Here is a 15,352-nt window from a genome sequence, read left to right on the forward strand (position 1 = left end):
GGCTTCATGTATGGTAAATGGGTTAGTATTTGCTAGTATCTTTCTTACTAATCTATTTTGACAATACTTAAAGCATTAGTGGAGCGTTAAGGAGATGATACCAATTTTATGTATCCATGATCCTCCAAGTAGCATGTTGTAAATAGTTTTGGCATTTATGACATGAAAAGAATTGGACTATATAACTTCCATTTATATCTTAAATCTTATCCTTCCCATGGTGTTTTGTCCTCCTTGATTAAAGCCTTGAATCATCCAATGACTTAAAAAGAGTTTCTTCATAGGAATCTCAAACTCTTTCATGGTTTTAAGAGGTTGTATATTGATAGCCAAACCATTATTCACCAAAATACAATTCACCATCTTTTTTATGAAGTAACCTTTGATAAACAGAAAAGGGGGGCAATTATAGAGTTTTGATTTGAGAAAAAGATCTTCATCATCAAAGGATATCTCTGTTGTGCATACAATATGATGAAAGTTTCGAAAGTCATCATGGCTTTTTTTCATGACTTCTTTAGTAGGAATTCTCTCTTCATCAACTTAATAGCAAGCAACAAATACATTTTTCATTCTTTTTTAACTCATTTAACATGTACTCTATTAGAGTTAAGGGATTTATTAAGCTTTAAGTTGGCGAAACCTCCATTCTAACTTGAGTGGACTTTCATCACATCTTTCAATGCATCGACTCATCAATTACCTTTTTCTCCATCGATATTTTTATTATAGTTAGCTTTATCATCTGCATGTACTTCTTCCTTCCTCTTCTATGGTTAACTAAAGTCCATCCTTCATTATCACAATTCTTAGATTAATTAGCCTTCAAGTCGCTAATATGAGGTACAAGGGTTATACATGAAGATTGACTTGATATGGTGAAGCTCATAAGTCCAAGGACACTAAGTTTCATAGGTTCAAAGAAACCAAAACTTATTGTAGGGAGCGATTGGTGTGAACCTAAATTCACCATAGTCATGCTGTTGGAAGTTGTTATTTCTTCATAAAAGATGATGTCCCTATTCTCATGTAGCCTCATGATCTTATCTTTCAACACAAAACATTTCTCTACAGGGCAAAATATTTCTTTACAGGGTAACTAATTAGACGGTGGTATTTATAATAATTTAGGTTGTTTACTTGGTTTGCCTTTTTGAGACATTTCATCTCTAGCAACTTGATGAAATTTGGTACTGGCAAATCTTCTAACATCCTAGATATGTTTGAGTCGGGGAATGGATACTCTTTTTCATGTACATCATTACTAAAAACAATTTTATTTTTGTCTTCTTTTATGTCTTGTCTTCTCTATTTCTATTGTTTTCATCTCTTATATTTCGGGGACAATAACCAGACATTACCATAGAAACATTTAATAGTTCAGCAATTTAAACCATCACTCTAAACCTAAACTTGAAGGTTGAATTTGTAACACTTACAAATCCAAATATAAATATAATAGTATGAGCCAGGTCTTCTCTCATTTAGACAAGCCTATTTAAAATTTCAACATGTATATATCTATTTAGAAATTCACATTTCAATTCCAATATTGACTCACACCCTATCATGTCATACCCAACCCTTTCACCTTATGCTTGATTAACCAACACCACTTCCTTAACTATTAAAAAAATATCTTGGATGTAAATAATTTTTAAAATCTATTGGTCTCCTCTACTCATATTCCAATAAATTTTGTAAACAACAGCTTTATAAAACAAAATTTTTGGCTAACTTAGGATTATGATTTATATCTAAGCCAACTTATTATAAGTGGTCAAAAATTAAAATATGATGATTAATCACATATAACTTGATTGTAAATAAATTTTAGAAATTAAAGACTAAAATATAATTAATACAAAGGATTACAATTCTAAACCTAGAAACAATCAATGACTTGATTGAATAAATTTCTAAAATTAGCCTAAAATAATATATGTGATATTATTTAAGAAAATTGATATTTTGTGAATTATAAGGTTTTAGGTTTCCTTATAAATAAAAAGTTATGTCTTTTATTTCTGAAGGTGAGAAAAGTACACAGTACATAAACATTTAAAACACAAAAGAAAAGAGTTAACACTCTAAAGTATATCGTTAAAGTTATCTCTCATTAAAGGGTTTAGGAGATTTCTTACTAGTAGTTTATGTGAATTATCGTTAAAGGTCGGATACTTGGACGGCTTGTAATTGGTAACAACCCAGAAGCAAATATTTAAAGCTAAAAATAATATCTGATATTCAGATAATTTTCATATAAACTCTAAACAACTCCAAATTTATCTAACAGGTTCTTTGGAACTCTCGAAAAAAAAAATTAAATTTATAGTTTCTACTATATGTATGTGTTTCAAATTACCAACATTATGTTCATTTGTGATTTCTTTAATCATTGGTAATTCAATTGTTCTTTCTCTTTACCGTTATATGCTCATTTTATGATTTCTTTAATCATTTGTGAGTACAGAGTGAATTCATTTAATCAGTTTACAAGTAATTCAATTAGTTTCGAGCAATTATGCTTTTTCATTATAAAATAATTTGTGATTATTATTCACTGTACTAACGTGATGTTCTCTGATTGCACACACTTTCTTTGATCTAGTGGAATATTGTTGATTTCAAGAAAACCGGAAAAAAATCTATTAATAAAAGTCTATTGGAAGAATTGTACAAATATTCTATTGGCATATTTTGTTGGAAGAATTTAATGTGAAATTGAGAAATCATTAGTTTTTCATTTTATTGTTAAATGTTTTTTTATAACATTTTATCTGTTCGATGTAGATTATTATAAAAATCCAACTAGCTGTTAAATAAATTTCATAAGCAATAATTTGCTTAATTATGTGATAATCAGTTATAAAATTATATTATTCAAGTTTAGGTTCGGCTTTAGATTCGAGTCAAGTTGAAATTAGGTTATGAATATCCAAAACCTGGGGTTGAGTTTGGGTTTGGGTTCAGGTATTCGATTTATGTTTGGATTCAGGTATGAAAGTATTTGATTCATGGGTATTCGTTGTCTTGTAAGCCGCACACCCAAAAACCATTTGTCCCACTTTTTAGCTGAAAGTGCATCAAAGCTGGCGACCACATCAGCATTGTGGGCAGCAATGTGTCATCTAATCCTTTCCCGTGTGGCCATGGTTACCGGAAAGGGACCATTGAAGAGGCCTACCACCTTGCTGATCCCGTCAACAACTTCGGCCCCGGAAACCGAGCTAACAAAGAGAGATTTTGTGTTTGGATTGTCGGCTTGTAATGTAAGAGACCATGATTTGAATCTTGGATGCCAAGAGTGCATAATAATCTGCATGGTCGTTTCAAAAAAGGAAGTCGTTTTCCTCCTAATTTTCTGCTTCATTGTTTTGGCTACCACCTTTTCTACTATGAAACTTGCTGCATTTTAGGATCAAGCAGGTGGAAGGCACAGGGATTAACGAGATAATTATGCAAAATGAACAACCAAAGAAACCAGAGCAACATTTACTCAATTTTCACAGATAAAACCAGAGCAAAGGTGAATTTTCTGATGTGTAGTGTCATATCTCCTATGGTATTGTAGTACAAAGTACAATGAGGGCATATTAGGCCAATTTGATACAAGAACTCAACTTGTATTAACTATAATAGAGGATTATTTTAAGAACATATGAATGTTCTAATCTATATTTTAACCAAAAAAAAAAAAAAACCTTGTGTTAGCATCGGAAACTCTCAAGATGTATGTGCTTGTTAGCTGGGTTGCCTTAATTGTAACTCTATAAATCCACACCCCTGAATGAAACTTGACTGGATTGCATCTCCACAGAACTCGTAAATTAGGACTGCCTGTTCTTACAATCCTTGAGCTCGATTTGATGCCCCCCTTGCTCTGGCCACTGACTTCAAGTAAAGTTCTTCATATTGCGATGTTGACAATTCCCAACTGAAATCCATGTTCATGTCCTTCTGAACAAGCTGCTGCCAGACCTCGGTATTGTTTCTATAGTAGTTAAATGCGCGATCTAAAGCACTGTTTACTCCCTGAGAAATTATGAAATGCATTAGGAAGCATTATAATAAGAAACAACCTAAACGAAAGCTTTTACTAAGAGTTGGATAAAATTCAGAGCAGGGATGGAAAATAAAAAGGTTCATAATGAATTATAGTTTCATAGAGGCCGGTGAAGCAATGTGGTAGCTGGTGGGAGCATTGAATTGATAGCTCAAAGCCTCACGCAGATGCCACATGGAAAGCATGGTTGATATACAACTAAATCTGCAGCTCTAGTTGTTTACATGTTCATCAGGAGTCGAGAATGTAAAGCCATTCCGAAATTGAGGCGGCACGGTATCATCATCAACATCAAAAACACTGCAGAATTAAAACCAAACGTCAATGCAGTGATGCTCTAACAACCATAATAACATCAGATCGCTGGAATTATGTCACAAATCAAGTACCCTACCTGTCATTTAGACCACCAGTTTTTCTTACAATTGGTATGGAACCATATCTCATTGCTATCATCTGCAAAAGGAAAAAAAAAAGGTACATGAAGAAAAAGTTCAGGTGTCAGCAATTAGATATGATAGTAATATGACCAAAGGGCTCTGTTATGTAGCCCAAAGCCTACTCAACCAAAAAAAAAAAACATATCAACATTTTGGTTTACATGCATATATACATTTATGAAAGAAAAGGTGAAGCCATTTTGTTGTAAAATTAATAATTAGTCATCCACAGTCCAAAGCACAAAATTTACATATTAGCTCATGTTTGCCAGATTTTAGTAGAAAAAGTTGAATTCATGTTACTTAAAGTATCATTCAATTAAAAATGTAAACAAATGCACTCTGGCTCTTCGCCTTGCCTAAAATATTAAGGGAAAGGGTGTTGATCTTACCTGTGTGAGGCCACAAGGCTCAAAAATCGATGGGATGATAAAAATGTCAGATGCCGCAAAAATGGAATGGGAGAGAGATTCATCATACTTCAATATCAGCCGAATGTGATGATGACTCACAAAATGGTTAGCAATACCCTCAAATTCCCTCTACAAAATAAGAGAGAGAAATAAAATGTTAATTAGTAAATAAAATAAGAAAACATAGAATAGAGAAAGGATACGGAAAGAATGATCAAAACTAATGTTTCAGTGTCCATAAAGGGCATTGTAATCCCAAAATTCTCAAAAGCCCAGCTAGATAAAGACATTTATCTTTATAGCATTATGTTTTGAGGATGCATTGCGGATGTGTCCAGTATAACGGGCAAAATTTTGGATGGTACCAGTGAATTCATAGCAAAAAGGAAAAACAGGGCATTACCTGAATATGTGCAACTGGGCTTGAACCAAGAAGTACAAATTGTCCTCCCAGCTCCAGTGTTCGGTATATTGCATGTCTAATAAGATGCACACCTTTCTGTGGCACCAATCGTGTTATGCAGCCTACCTATTCAAAGAATAATGGAAGAATTTTAACAAGGTAAGTTGCATCATTATAAAGTAATGATAGAAGTATTCAGAATGTTCCCACGTGCAATATGATGGCATTATGAACTATGTCATTCCCTCGATATGCTAGACTAAGAATATCCCTCCCAAATCTACTCCCATATGATCTCGGGTACTCTGGAGATAAAAGAATGCTCATGATATTCCAATGCAGACTACTTCACACAAGATAACGAATGTGGAGCCCATTTGATACAAGATCAAACTTGATTTTACTTCCAATATACATTGAGATGAAATGCCAGGAGGTAAAATTACAGGCTAATCCTAAAGTTTATAGTTAAAGATGGCACTGTTCATCATAGTATGATCAAATACCCAAAATAACACAATATAAATGGAAGGAAAAAAAACTGGAGTTCCATGCAGAGTGTTAAGTGAAAGATTTAACAAAGAAACTAAGATGTTTCTCAAAAAGGAAAATTAATGAAATCTTCCAACCCAAAGGGGTTTAATTAGCCATCCTGGTCATCTTTCACCAGAGATAATCTGATTTTCATAGTTGCTAACCCACTAAAAAAATATAACCTTGGGTTAGAACATCTTTAGAGGAAGTCTGTGGTTGTCAAAATTTACTCTCAAACATATAGCCCATGTTCCATGTACCCTAGGTGATACACAGTACACTAACAGTACCAACAAGGGAGGCAATCCATATAACCTGGTCATACATTGAGGTAATATCAATGGAAAAGTGTTGAAATCTGATAGGAATAGGTGGATTGAAATCAAATACTTTCAAAAGAAAAGGAAAGGTGATACAATGCTTCTACAGTAAGATTACCATTGGTTGCCTGACATCTGCATTAGAGAGCCCAAGAAATTTTCTTAAAGCTATTTTGTTTTCAGTTTTCCCTTGAAGATCATTAACATTGTACTGGACTTTGAGAGAAGTATCCGTAGCAGGATTCCATGCATCAGTATCAATTCCATTAAGAATTCCAACAAACTTCTTGTAGTGAAAACTAAGAGTTGAATGGAGACCTTTCCCGCCCTATACAAGACAAGTTAGAGTTGTAAGTAAAGCCTTCAACGAAACACAACAACTGTGAGAAATTTTCAATAATAATAAAATAAAACATTAAAACATTTGATTTTACTTATCCAAGAAAAAGAAAAGAAACATTTGCTTCAAACAGACAGGCAGACCATATTATACCCCATATCATTACACTTTATTCCAAAATAGAAACCATGGTGAGAAACAAGCTCGTTAATTTATGTCTTCACACACTCATTAGGCTTTATTCCAAAATAGAAACCATGGTGAGAAAAACAATCTCATTAATTTATGTCTTCACACAGCTCAGATGAAACAGCTTAGGCAGACCTGAAAATAAATTGGGAAGATGCTAGAAACTGGGATATTGTATTTCACAACAATATGGATATTTTTCATCAGAGAGACAGCAACTCATGAGGATTTCCATTTCCCTCCTTGTACCCTATCAGTTTAAAAATTCCTTTCATACATGCATGGATGCATGTGTAAAATAATTAAATTCTTATCAGCAAAAATTAAGACCAAAAAGAATACTTTTCTTTTTTTTCTTTTAGTGTCCAGAATTAGAAGAAATTCCAGTTTCTGAGCTATGAAAGAACAATAAGGCTATTGAAGTACAAAGATTTTATGATTGTAAAAAAAGGCACGGTTTTGGCTGGTTCCAGAAAACACTACCACATTACCTTGCACCCATTATTCTGCTTAAAAAGCTTAAGATATGTAACATAACTTGTGTTGTGATTTTATAGGGAAAGCTTCAACTGGGTGTATAAAGACTCCCTCCCCCTCTCTCCCTTCCACACCTCGCTCCTCTCCTAAATACTCCCTCCTTTCCCTTCCACCTGCTCCAAAGTCTGAAGTGAGAAGTTTAAAGCTCCATCTTGTCTTGTTTTCTCCAATGGGAGATAGCTTGGCAGAGGATTCTAATTGACAATAATTTACAATAGAGATGAGAGGTCATGATCAATAGGTACTTCAGTGTCAAGTTGTCACTGAACCTATGAAACCATTTAGTTCAAATTGTGAATGGGCTTAAAGCTCTATGGAAGTTTTTTATGGAGAAGTGGCCTTCTATGCATAATGATAGATTCAGAAATTGCATGTGTTTTATGAAGGGTAAGGATATAAATCAGATTCTTTCCATTAGTATTTTTGGTTCCTTTTGAAAGGAAAAGAGAATTTGAGAAAACAATCCTCTCTCACCTCTTTGAATTAAAAGTCAAGTCGTTGGTATATGGGCAGTCAGAAAAGGACTTGTAAATGTTGTTTATCATTTATTTTTTGTACTTAGTGCCCAAATAGGTAAAGTGAACTTAGGAGGCAATCTATCTTCAAGTGAGCGTTTAATTTGTATCAAGAAGATCGTGAGCACCCTGCTTTTCAAGATGTCTTGCCCAAATCTTATCAGGCCATCCAGCACAAATGCAAATCTACTGAAAAAGATCTTTTTGAAAGAAAATAAAAGAAATGAAAGAAAGTTTCAATATAGTTAGAAAAGCTCCATCAAGTGAACATGGCAAAATGTGTAATCTCATTTTTATAAAGTTAGGTATTAGAAAGTTTTCCTTCCAACGGAAAATCAGGACATGGACTATGGGAAACAGACTAGACAAGGACTATCCCCCAAATATACTTGAACTAAGAAAGTTTGGAGAAAATGTAAGAATCCATAACTATATATAAAAGCAAAAAGGTTATAATAACTTGTGCTTGACGATAGCATAATATAATACTAATATTGTAGCATACTACAGTAAAAATATGTAAATTCAATCCCACTCTAATTAAGAAAAGGACTGTTTAAAATGAAATTGAAATTCGATTTCTCTTTTTATTTTTTAAAAAACATGAAACTTTTTCATGTGATATAAAAAATGTCATTTCAATTTCTAACTATACTAACAATAAATTGGTGCAATTTTTTTAATGATTATTATTTCTAAGAGTTGTTATTCTAACCATCAAGGATTAAAAGTAATTCAATTTTGTGTTTTAAGAATTCAACAAACTAATTCAATTATACCTTATCAAACTTGATATGAAAATCAAACATATATAATAACTATTCAAACTTATTTAGTTATAAAAATTCAAAATACTCTATTAGAGACTATAAAAAATTTGCTCTAAAACAGTTGAATAATACATGTGCGAAGCACATGCCAAAAAAATAGTTCCACTAAAATAGCATGACAAGTCATTTCACATTGCACACAGCATTATGAAGATTCAGCTCCATAAGATTTGGGACACCACTATAATAAACATAATATATATATATATATATATATAATATATAAAAAAAGGCTGTTCAGTTCTATGAAATAAAGCACATACCATTGACAATGGCATAAATGAAAAACATGCAATTGATTTTTCAATAGTAATGATAAACCCTAGAGAACTTGTTGAGGTTGTGGGTGACAAAAGGATGGTGATGGTGGTGTGTAGATGGAGGAGAAAATACACAAAGCCAAACAATGTTCTACCCTTATTTTTCTTTAAAGGAATCTCATATCCACGTGAAAAATAATTGCCATGCTGGATCAAAACAATACCAGGAAATTCCAAATTATCCATTCCTCATGTTCATTGTAGCGCTTCTTAAATAAGGACCAAATTGAACCCAATTTTGATTCAGTTTGGATGAAACTGACAAAATAGGGGTGGTGCCTGTATACTTCACTATAAGCTGGTTGGATAAACATGTATCCGCTTTTTAGCAGATTATATAATTCTTTCTAAGCTTTACAGCCACATGCTACTTGGATCAATTGCAAATAAACCAAAAAATACATCCAGACATCCTTCAAAAATTTCTTGTGAATATTGCCACACCTATAGGAATTTGGAACTTTTCTTGCTAAAACATAATAACCAAAATATTTTAACTTAAATTGTACACTGCAAAATAACTTGCAAGATTATTTATGTTCTTGTTTAAGAGTCTAATATAACTTCCAAGTTTATTTATGTACCTTTTAAGAACTCTAATCAAATGTATGACACAGAATATAACAGATCACAATGCCCATACCTCAGCAGTCCGCACCTCTTGTGCATAGGTAGGTGATACTGTTGTCACAATGTTTGAGAATACCACTGCACCCTGAACAAGAGAAAAATGTGAGAATAGAAGGGTGATAGCTTAACAGGATTGACCCTGTAATGTGCAGAGTAAAATAAATTAAACTTGAATAAAGAATTGTGATACCTTGACAGGATTGACCCTATCATGTGCAGAGTTGTCTTGCATTCGATCTGGTCTATTCAGCTGATGGACATCAAGTCCACAAGATGCCAATTCTGATGCAGGAGCAGTCCCTTGGTACTCAAAGTTGTGGCATGTAAAACATATTCTGGCTGAATTCAACCCTTTTGGGGCATATAAATCCCAATAGAGTGGTGCCTGAAATGGCAGTAAGAAAGAGATTATTGTTGTGAATTCTGATCAGGTGCTGTAAAAGAACAGTAATCTGTGATGAAAAAATTGGATTAATCATACAACAAAAGCTGTCTGCCAGTCATGACAATGAATTATATCTGGTTTTTTGCCAGATTGAAGAAGTAACTCAAGTGCTGCACGGCTGAAAAATGAAAAACGTCTGAAATCATCATGCTCTCCATAAAATTGTCCTCTCCAAAAGAACTTTTCAGGGTGCTGAGGCTCAATAAAGTAAACTGGGAGACCTGCACGATCAAAACTGATATTGAAATGCAACACTAAGTTCATGCCACAGCACAAACCAAACCAATATAATCCAAACCTTCAACTGTTCCAACCCATATTTTATTTTTGTATAATTTGCCATCAAAATATGATTCCACCACCACATCTAGGGCCTGCACAGGCAATCAATTATCAAAACAATTGTAAACATTATTAAGATATACCAGTTACTTAAGCAAATATTTTTAACATACCCTCAAGTTGTTAATCCGATCATATTGCATGCAATCATATTTAGGCAGAACAATCTCCACAAGGTGTCCTCTCTTTTGTAGTGCTTTACATAGACCAGTCACGACATCTCCCAAACCACCAACCTGTAAAACATAAGTAAATGAATTATGTAAATAAAGCAAGAAAATAACAGTAATAACAAGACTACAACAAGAAGCATACCAACATAAGAGAAGAAAAGCAAAGGCAACCACAACAAGAAAAACTAATAACCTTCAATAATCTAGAACCAATATCCAATTTTGTGCAGGATAATGTTATGGTACAACTGATGTTATGGTACAACTGCATCATTTGAAGGAAAATGCATATGACATAAAAAAAAATACCAAAAAGGTGAAAATCATCATCACAAAAACACATCTTTTTAATTGAGTGCTCAGAAATCATGTCGCAGCTATTTGAGACTTTGAGGGAGTATTGATGAGATATTGATACCAAGACACAGAAGAAGTCTATGAAGTGTCTTGCAGGTATCAGGTATGTAAGATTCATTTGATCGTTAAAAGTGAAATAGAAAAAAGGGAAAATTAATTAGACCTCCTCACAAGATGTTCTCCCCTTTTCTTTCCAAGCCAAAAAAACTTGTCCAGGAAACTATACCAATCAGTACCAACCATCTAACTTATCAGGTGATCTAATGATATGAAAACTGAAGACCTTAATTTAGCATGTTATAGTTATTGATTCATACAATAGATATGAAACTATCCATGTGATAATAAATACTTCAAAGGTTGATCACCTTGCCAACCCTCACATGACCTGTAAATGAAAACTGGAGTCAATTACTGTGAGAAGAAGGTCATGCTATCAATCAGAATTGTGAAATTTTTCCCAGCTTGTCAGAAACAAGCATGTTTTTTTTACTTTGAATGGCCAGTTGCAATAAACGATCACAAACAACCTGATTGGAATTTGCAGCTAAAAGGGACAACACAACATGGCCAATATTACATGGGAATATACAAAAAACATAAACAGAAAGAGGCCATCTAAGTTATATTTCCCTGAAAGACATATCATGTAATGTATAGCATATTCATCTGAGACAAATACATACACACACACTTGTATTTCTGAAGGTGTCCAGAATACATCACATGAGATTGACAAGGCTGCTAAGAAATTAGCAATCCTAAGACAAAGTGACTGAGTGAAACATATATGTTAAGCTCACCTTGGCAACTGGTGCCATCTCTGCTGCAATATGAATGATAGATAATCCATAACTGAAGATCAAGGAAAGGGAAAATCATATAGTAAAGAGATAATCGGATAGTAACGGGTAATTTCCAAAAACATTCCTACTTAAAAATTTTACCTTTTGGATGATGATGTCAGCTTGAGAAACCTAGACACAGCTTCACGTTCATTCTTTTCTCTGCTTTCCATGTATGCCTCGCAAATACGCCCATCTCTCTTCCATACCATTTCTCTCAAATGCTTTGCATCATCTGTAGATATTTTCTTCTCGAGCAGCCAACCATCAATTATGAGCAGTAAATGACTCCAAAATTCCCAGGGCATATCATCTATAGGTTCATCCAGTGCCCTTTTATTGCTTTCCTCTTTCAAACTCTTGAGTGTATCTTGAAATTCTTGTACAGAATCTTGATACAATCGGACATAAGAATGTATCTCTTCATCAGACCTCTGGAGGTGCTCCTCCAATAGTTTCATCTTTTGCTGTATTAGTTCATTATATTGCTGCAACTTTTCTGATGATAGCTTATAAACAACGGCTTCTTCCAGGGATTCTTCCAATTTATCAACCTTCTTTCGGAGATCCTGGTTTTGCTGCAACACAAGAATAGCCTGATCTGCTCGCTTGGTTGCCTTATCCAGCAGTGCTTGCAAAGTATACACCGTCTCCCATAAGTCCTTGCATTCAACTTTTAGACTAGATAATTTTGAAACATCTTCCTCAGAAGCTATTAGTTTGGACTCCAGGTCTTGCAGAGAAGACTTCATCAAAGAGTGTTGCTTCACCAGTATTGCAACACGTTCATCGGTATTCTTGACATTACTAAGCTCTTCCCTGAGTGCTTCTATATCATTTTTCAGAGACATATTCTCCGACCTCAATAAACTAAGCTCGTCGCTAAGAGAATGAACACTGCTATTCTGAAGTAGAGTGTTATTCTGAAGTAGAGGGGCTTCCTTGTTAAAAACATTGTTTTGGCTCTCATACAGATCAAACACACTTCTCTCAGTAGCACCCCTCTGATCTAGTTCATTCCTTAGTTTCTCCAACTGGGCTTCCAGGAGTTCCACACGTATCTTTTCTTGAGCGGCAACCTTCATCTTAGCATCATTTTCTGCCAATCTCATCTCCAAAACATTAATTTCTCCTTGCAACTTGTCCTTCTCATGAAAAATTCTTTCAAGGTCATCAAGCGCAAAAACCCGAGCTTTGTTGAGAAGAAGAGTATCTAACATACACATGTTACCAATGAATATAAACGCATGCCCTCCTTACTTGGAAGTGTTGAAACTACAAGCATTGAGGAAGATAAATCAAGAATAGAAGAGAAAGTCATCCTACTTTTCTCAGCATTTCTTATCATGCCTATCAAATCTTCAAGTTGAATACTTGAAAGTTGCTCTCCGCCACCCATGTTTACAGCCTGGGGGGTAGAAGATAGATTATTTAATTTTTTTGAAACAAGCCATTGTCTCTCATTCAAGTAAATCAAAAACAAGAAAAGTAAAACTAAATTGAGGAACAGATTTGAAATCATAGACTTAATGTGAATTCGACACTTGAATTACATCCAGACAGAGTAATGGACCAAAACTCAAGCATCAAAGTTCCAGCATGGATATCCTAAAGTGCATGGAAGCCCTAGTCACTTAAAAAATATAAACTACATAGCCTAAGAACAGATTGTGAAATACTTTATTTTTTTAAGGAGCATGGTAAAAAGGAATACCAATTGTTTCATTTCATCAGATGCACTTGAATGCTTCTCATCTTCCTCTATGTTAATATCAATAGCCTGAGAGAAACCCAATTAAAAAAAAAAAATTAAACTATATTACAACGAAGCAGCGATCAAAAACAAATTTGCTAATACAATTGCATAAGTAGAGAAAGAAGACCAAAGATTTGGCTTCTTGGGACACAGTAAGACGTTGTGGATTTTGTGCATCAGTGAGTTGCTCAATCCGCTCCACATCTACACTAGTACTAGTTTCCGAATCTACGAATACGCTAGCGCCAGCAACATCATTTGGTACAGCACTAAACACCGTAGGAGGGGGTTGAGGTTGAGATTGCGGTTGCGGTTGCGGTTGCGGTTGTGGTTGATGACTCTCGGAATCCTCTGTAGAAGAAGATTTCTTCATTTGTCTACGCTTATACTGCGAGCTTCTATCATTCAGCCATGCATCAAATTATTGAAATCAAATTAATAATAAAAACCTAACAGTAAAATTAAAAACCTAATTGAGAAGCGTAGTACGTACCTCGAGTTGCGATTCCGTATTCTGAAAGAGGAGGATGAGAGCAATCGATGACAAGGCAACAAGAATCGAACATTAGTGTGCTTGGGATCATTAGTAGTAGTAGTAATAGCATTGCAATTTAAAGCAGTAGCATGGCGATGGCTCAGAAAACAAGTTGATAGTTTCGTTGCCATTCTGTGCAGAAGAAATTAACAAGGTTATTTATTTACAATTAGCAGCAGAGTTTTTAGTTTAGTGTACGGACTCTACTCATTATCCGTTGCTTGGCTGGGCTGGTTTCTGGAGTTTTCGAATCTTTTTTTGTTTGTTGTTGAAGGAAAGGATGAAGATGGATGCGTCAAGGTGACTGGAAGTGTTGAAGGATGCTTGTGATTTCCCACCAAAGGGAAGGGAACCTGTGCATTTTTTTCTTTTTCTTTTTCTTTTTCTTTTTTCTTTTTCTGTTTTACTATTATTATTATGGGGATTATCTTCATCGAACGGTGGAGGATTGTGGGTCCTTTGAGTGACAGTGGGGCAACCATTTTTTATCCTCTTTTTCAGGTGGTGGTCATTGCTTCTTGCATTCATGGCATGAATTTAAATACGATATTTTAGTTTCGGGCGGTGTTTCGGATTCCGGTTTGATTATATTTTTTATATTTTCAAGAAAAACTTCTATTTAATTTCAAAATTAATTTTTTTTGTATTTATAGATAGTTTTTTCATATTAAAATTACATTTTAAAAAATAAATAAATATATACTATTTTAATATATTTTTAAATAAAAATTATTTTAAAAAATAATATTCATCATATTTTAAATATACACTAATTCAAATGCGCTAGCTACACTTTATTTTAAAAAATCCCAAAATAAAAAATGTTATTATTTTCAAAATAGATACATGTTACATGCCAAATAAAAACAAATGAAATCTTAAGCCCACAAGATTCAAAATTGATAACCTCCCTTGTGAAATTATTTACGTTCAAAATAAATAAATTTGACATTACAAAGGAACAGCAAAGATGGAAAAAGGTAAAAACAAATTATTTTCCCAGTAAAAACAAGTCATCAAGCCAGCCACTTTCTTGAAACGTTAATTTGTAGTATAATATAAAATTAACTTACTAGAAAACACAGGCAGTACCATATAATTCATTACATATGTTGATTGGACCAATTATAAGAATAAGAGTCAATAAGATCAAAAAAGTATTTAATTGGCTAATTCCAAATATATTGATGGAGCAAACTTCAAGAATTTCTTATAAGATGACTTGAAGCATAAAATTAAGTTCAAAGAAAAATCAAGTCTTGATCAATGTGATTCAAGCAAGAGATTTAGATGTTTAACATGTACAGGAGCTTGGATGCACAACTATATGTTAATAGTCATAATTTTCAATCCGACTAAAAA

At 33.8% G+C, this 15,352-nt stretch overlaps 1 protein-coding gene across 3 annotated transcripts; it reads right to left on the reverse strand.

Annotated features, from left to right (window-relative positions):
- Positions 1–3,467: 3,467 nt before the first annotated feature.
- Positions 3,468–14,389, reverse strand: LOC118036922 (probable starch synthase 4, chloroplastic/amyloplastic). 3 transcript variants are annotated; one of them, XM_035042784.2, is made up of 17 exons: positions 13,949–14,389; positions 13,583–13,850; positions 13,414–13,479; positions 13,026–13,107; positions 11,802–12,912; positions 11,658–11,709; positions 10,438–10,560; positions 10,281–10,356; positions 10,019–10,203; positions 9,728–9,922; positions 9,551–9,622; positions 6,295–6,504; positions 5,323–5,448; positions 4,899–5,048; positions 4,461–4,522; positions 4,291–4,366; positions 3,468–4,035 (listed from the first exon to the last, which is right to left on the reverse strand). In XM_035042784.2, the coding sequence occupies exons 1-17, from the start codon at positions 14,119–14,121 to the stop codon at positions 3,847–3,849; spliced, it is 3,216 nt and encodes a 1,071-aa protein (XP_034898675.1). In that variant the 5' UTR covers positions 14,122–14,389; the 3' UTR covers positions 3,468–3,846. The 3 variants fall into 3 exon arrangements, with proteins under 3 accessions (XP_034898675.1, XP_034898674.1, XP_034898676.1); XM_035042783.2 differs by having other exon boundaries at positions 13,583–13,853; XM_035042785.2 differs by lacking the exons at positions 13,026–13,107; positions 13,949–14,389 and having other exon boundaries at positions 11,802–12,974; positions 13,583–13,647.
- Between the last annotated feature and the right edge of the window lie 963 nt (positions 14,390–15,352).

This window comes from Populus alba, chromosome 1 (assembly GCF_005239225.2).
Source record: "Populus alba chromosome 1, ASM523922v2, whole genome shotgun sequence".
NCBI classification, from domain to species: Eukaryota; Viridiplantae; Streptophyta; class Magnoliopsida; order Malpighiales; family Salicaceae; genus Populus; species Populus alba.

What these genes read in the sequence shown, in the direction of transcription:
- LOC118036922 (XM_035042783.2), bottom strand. Translation starts at nt 14,121, where the DNA reads ATGGCAACGAAACTATCAACTTGTTTTCTGAGCCATCGCCATGCTACT. An exon ending in AGATGGCACCAGTTGCCAAG is followed by an intron (nt 10,561 to 11,657) that starts GTGAGCTTAACA and finishes TATGTTTTACAG; the next exon opens with GTTGGTGGTTTGGGAGATGT. An exon ending in TCTCGACTCCTGATGAACAT is followed by an intron (nt 4,036 to 4,290) that starts GTAAACAACTAG and finishes ATAATTTCTCAG; the next exon opens with GGAGTAAACAGTGCTTTAGA.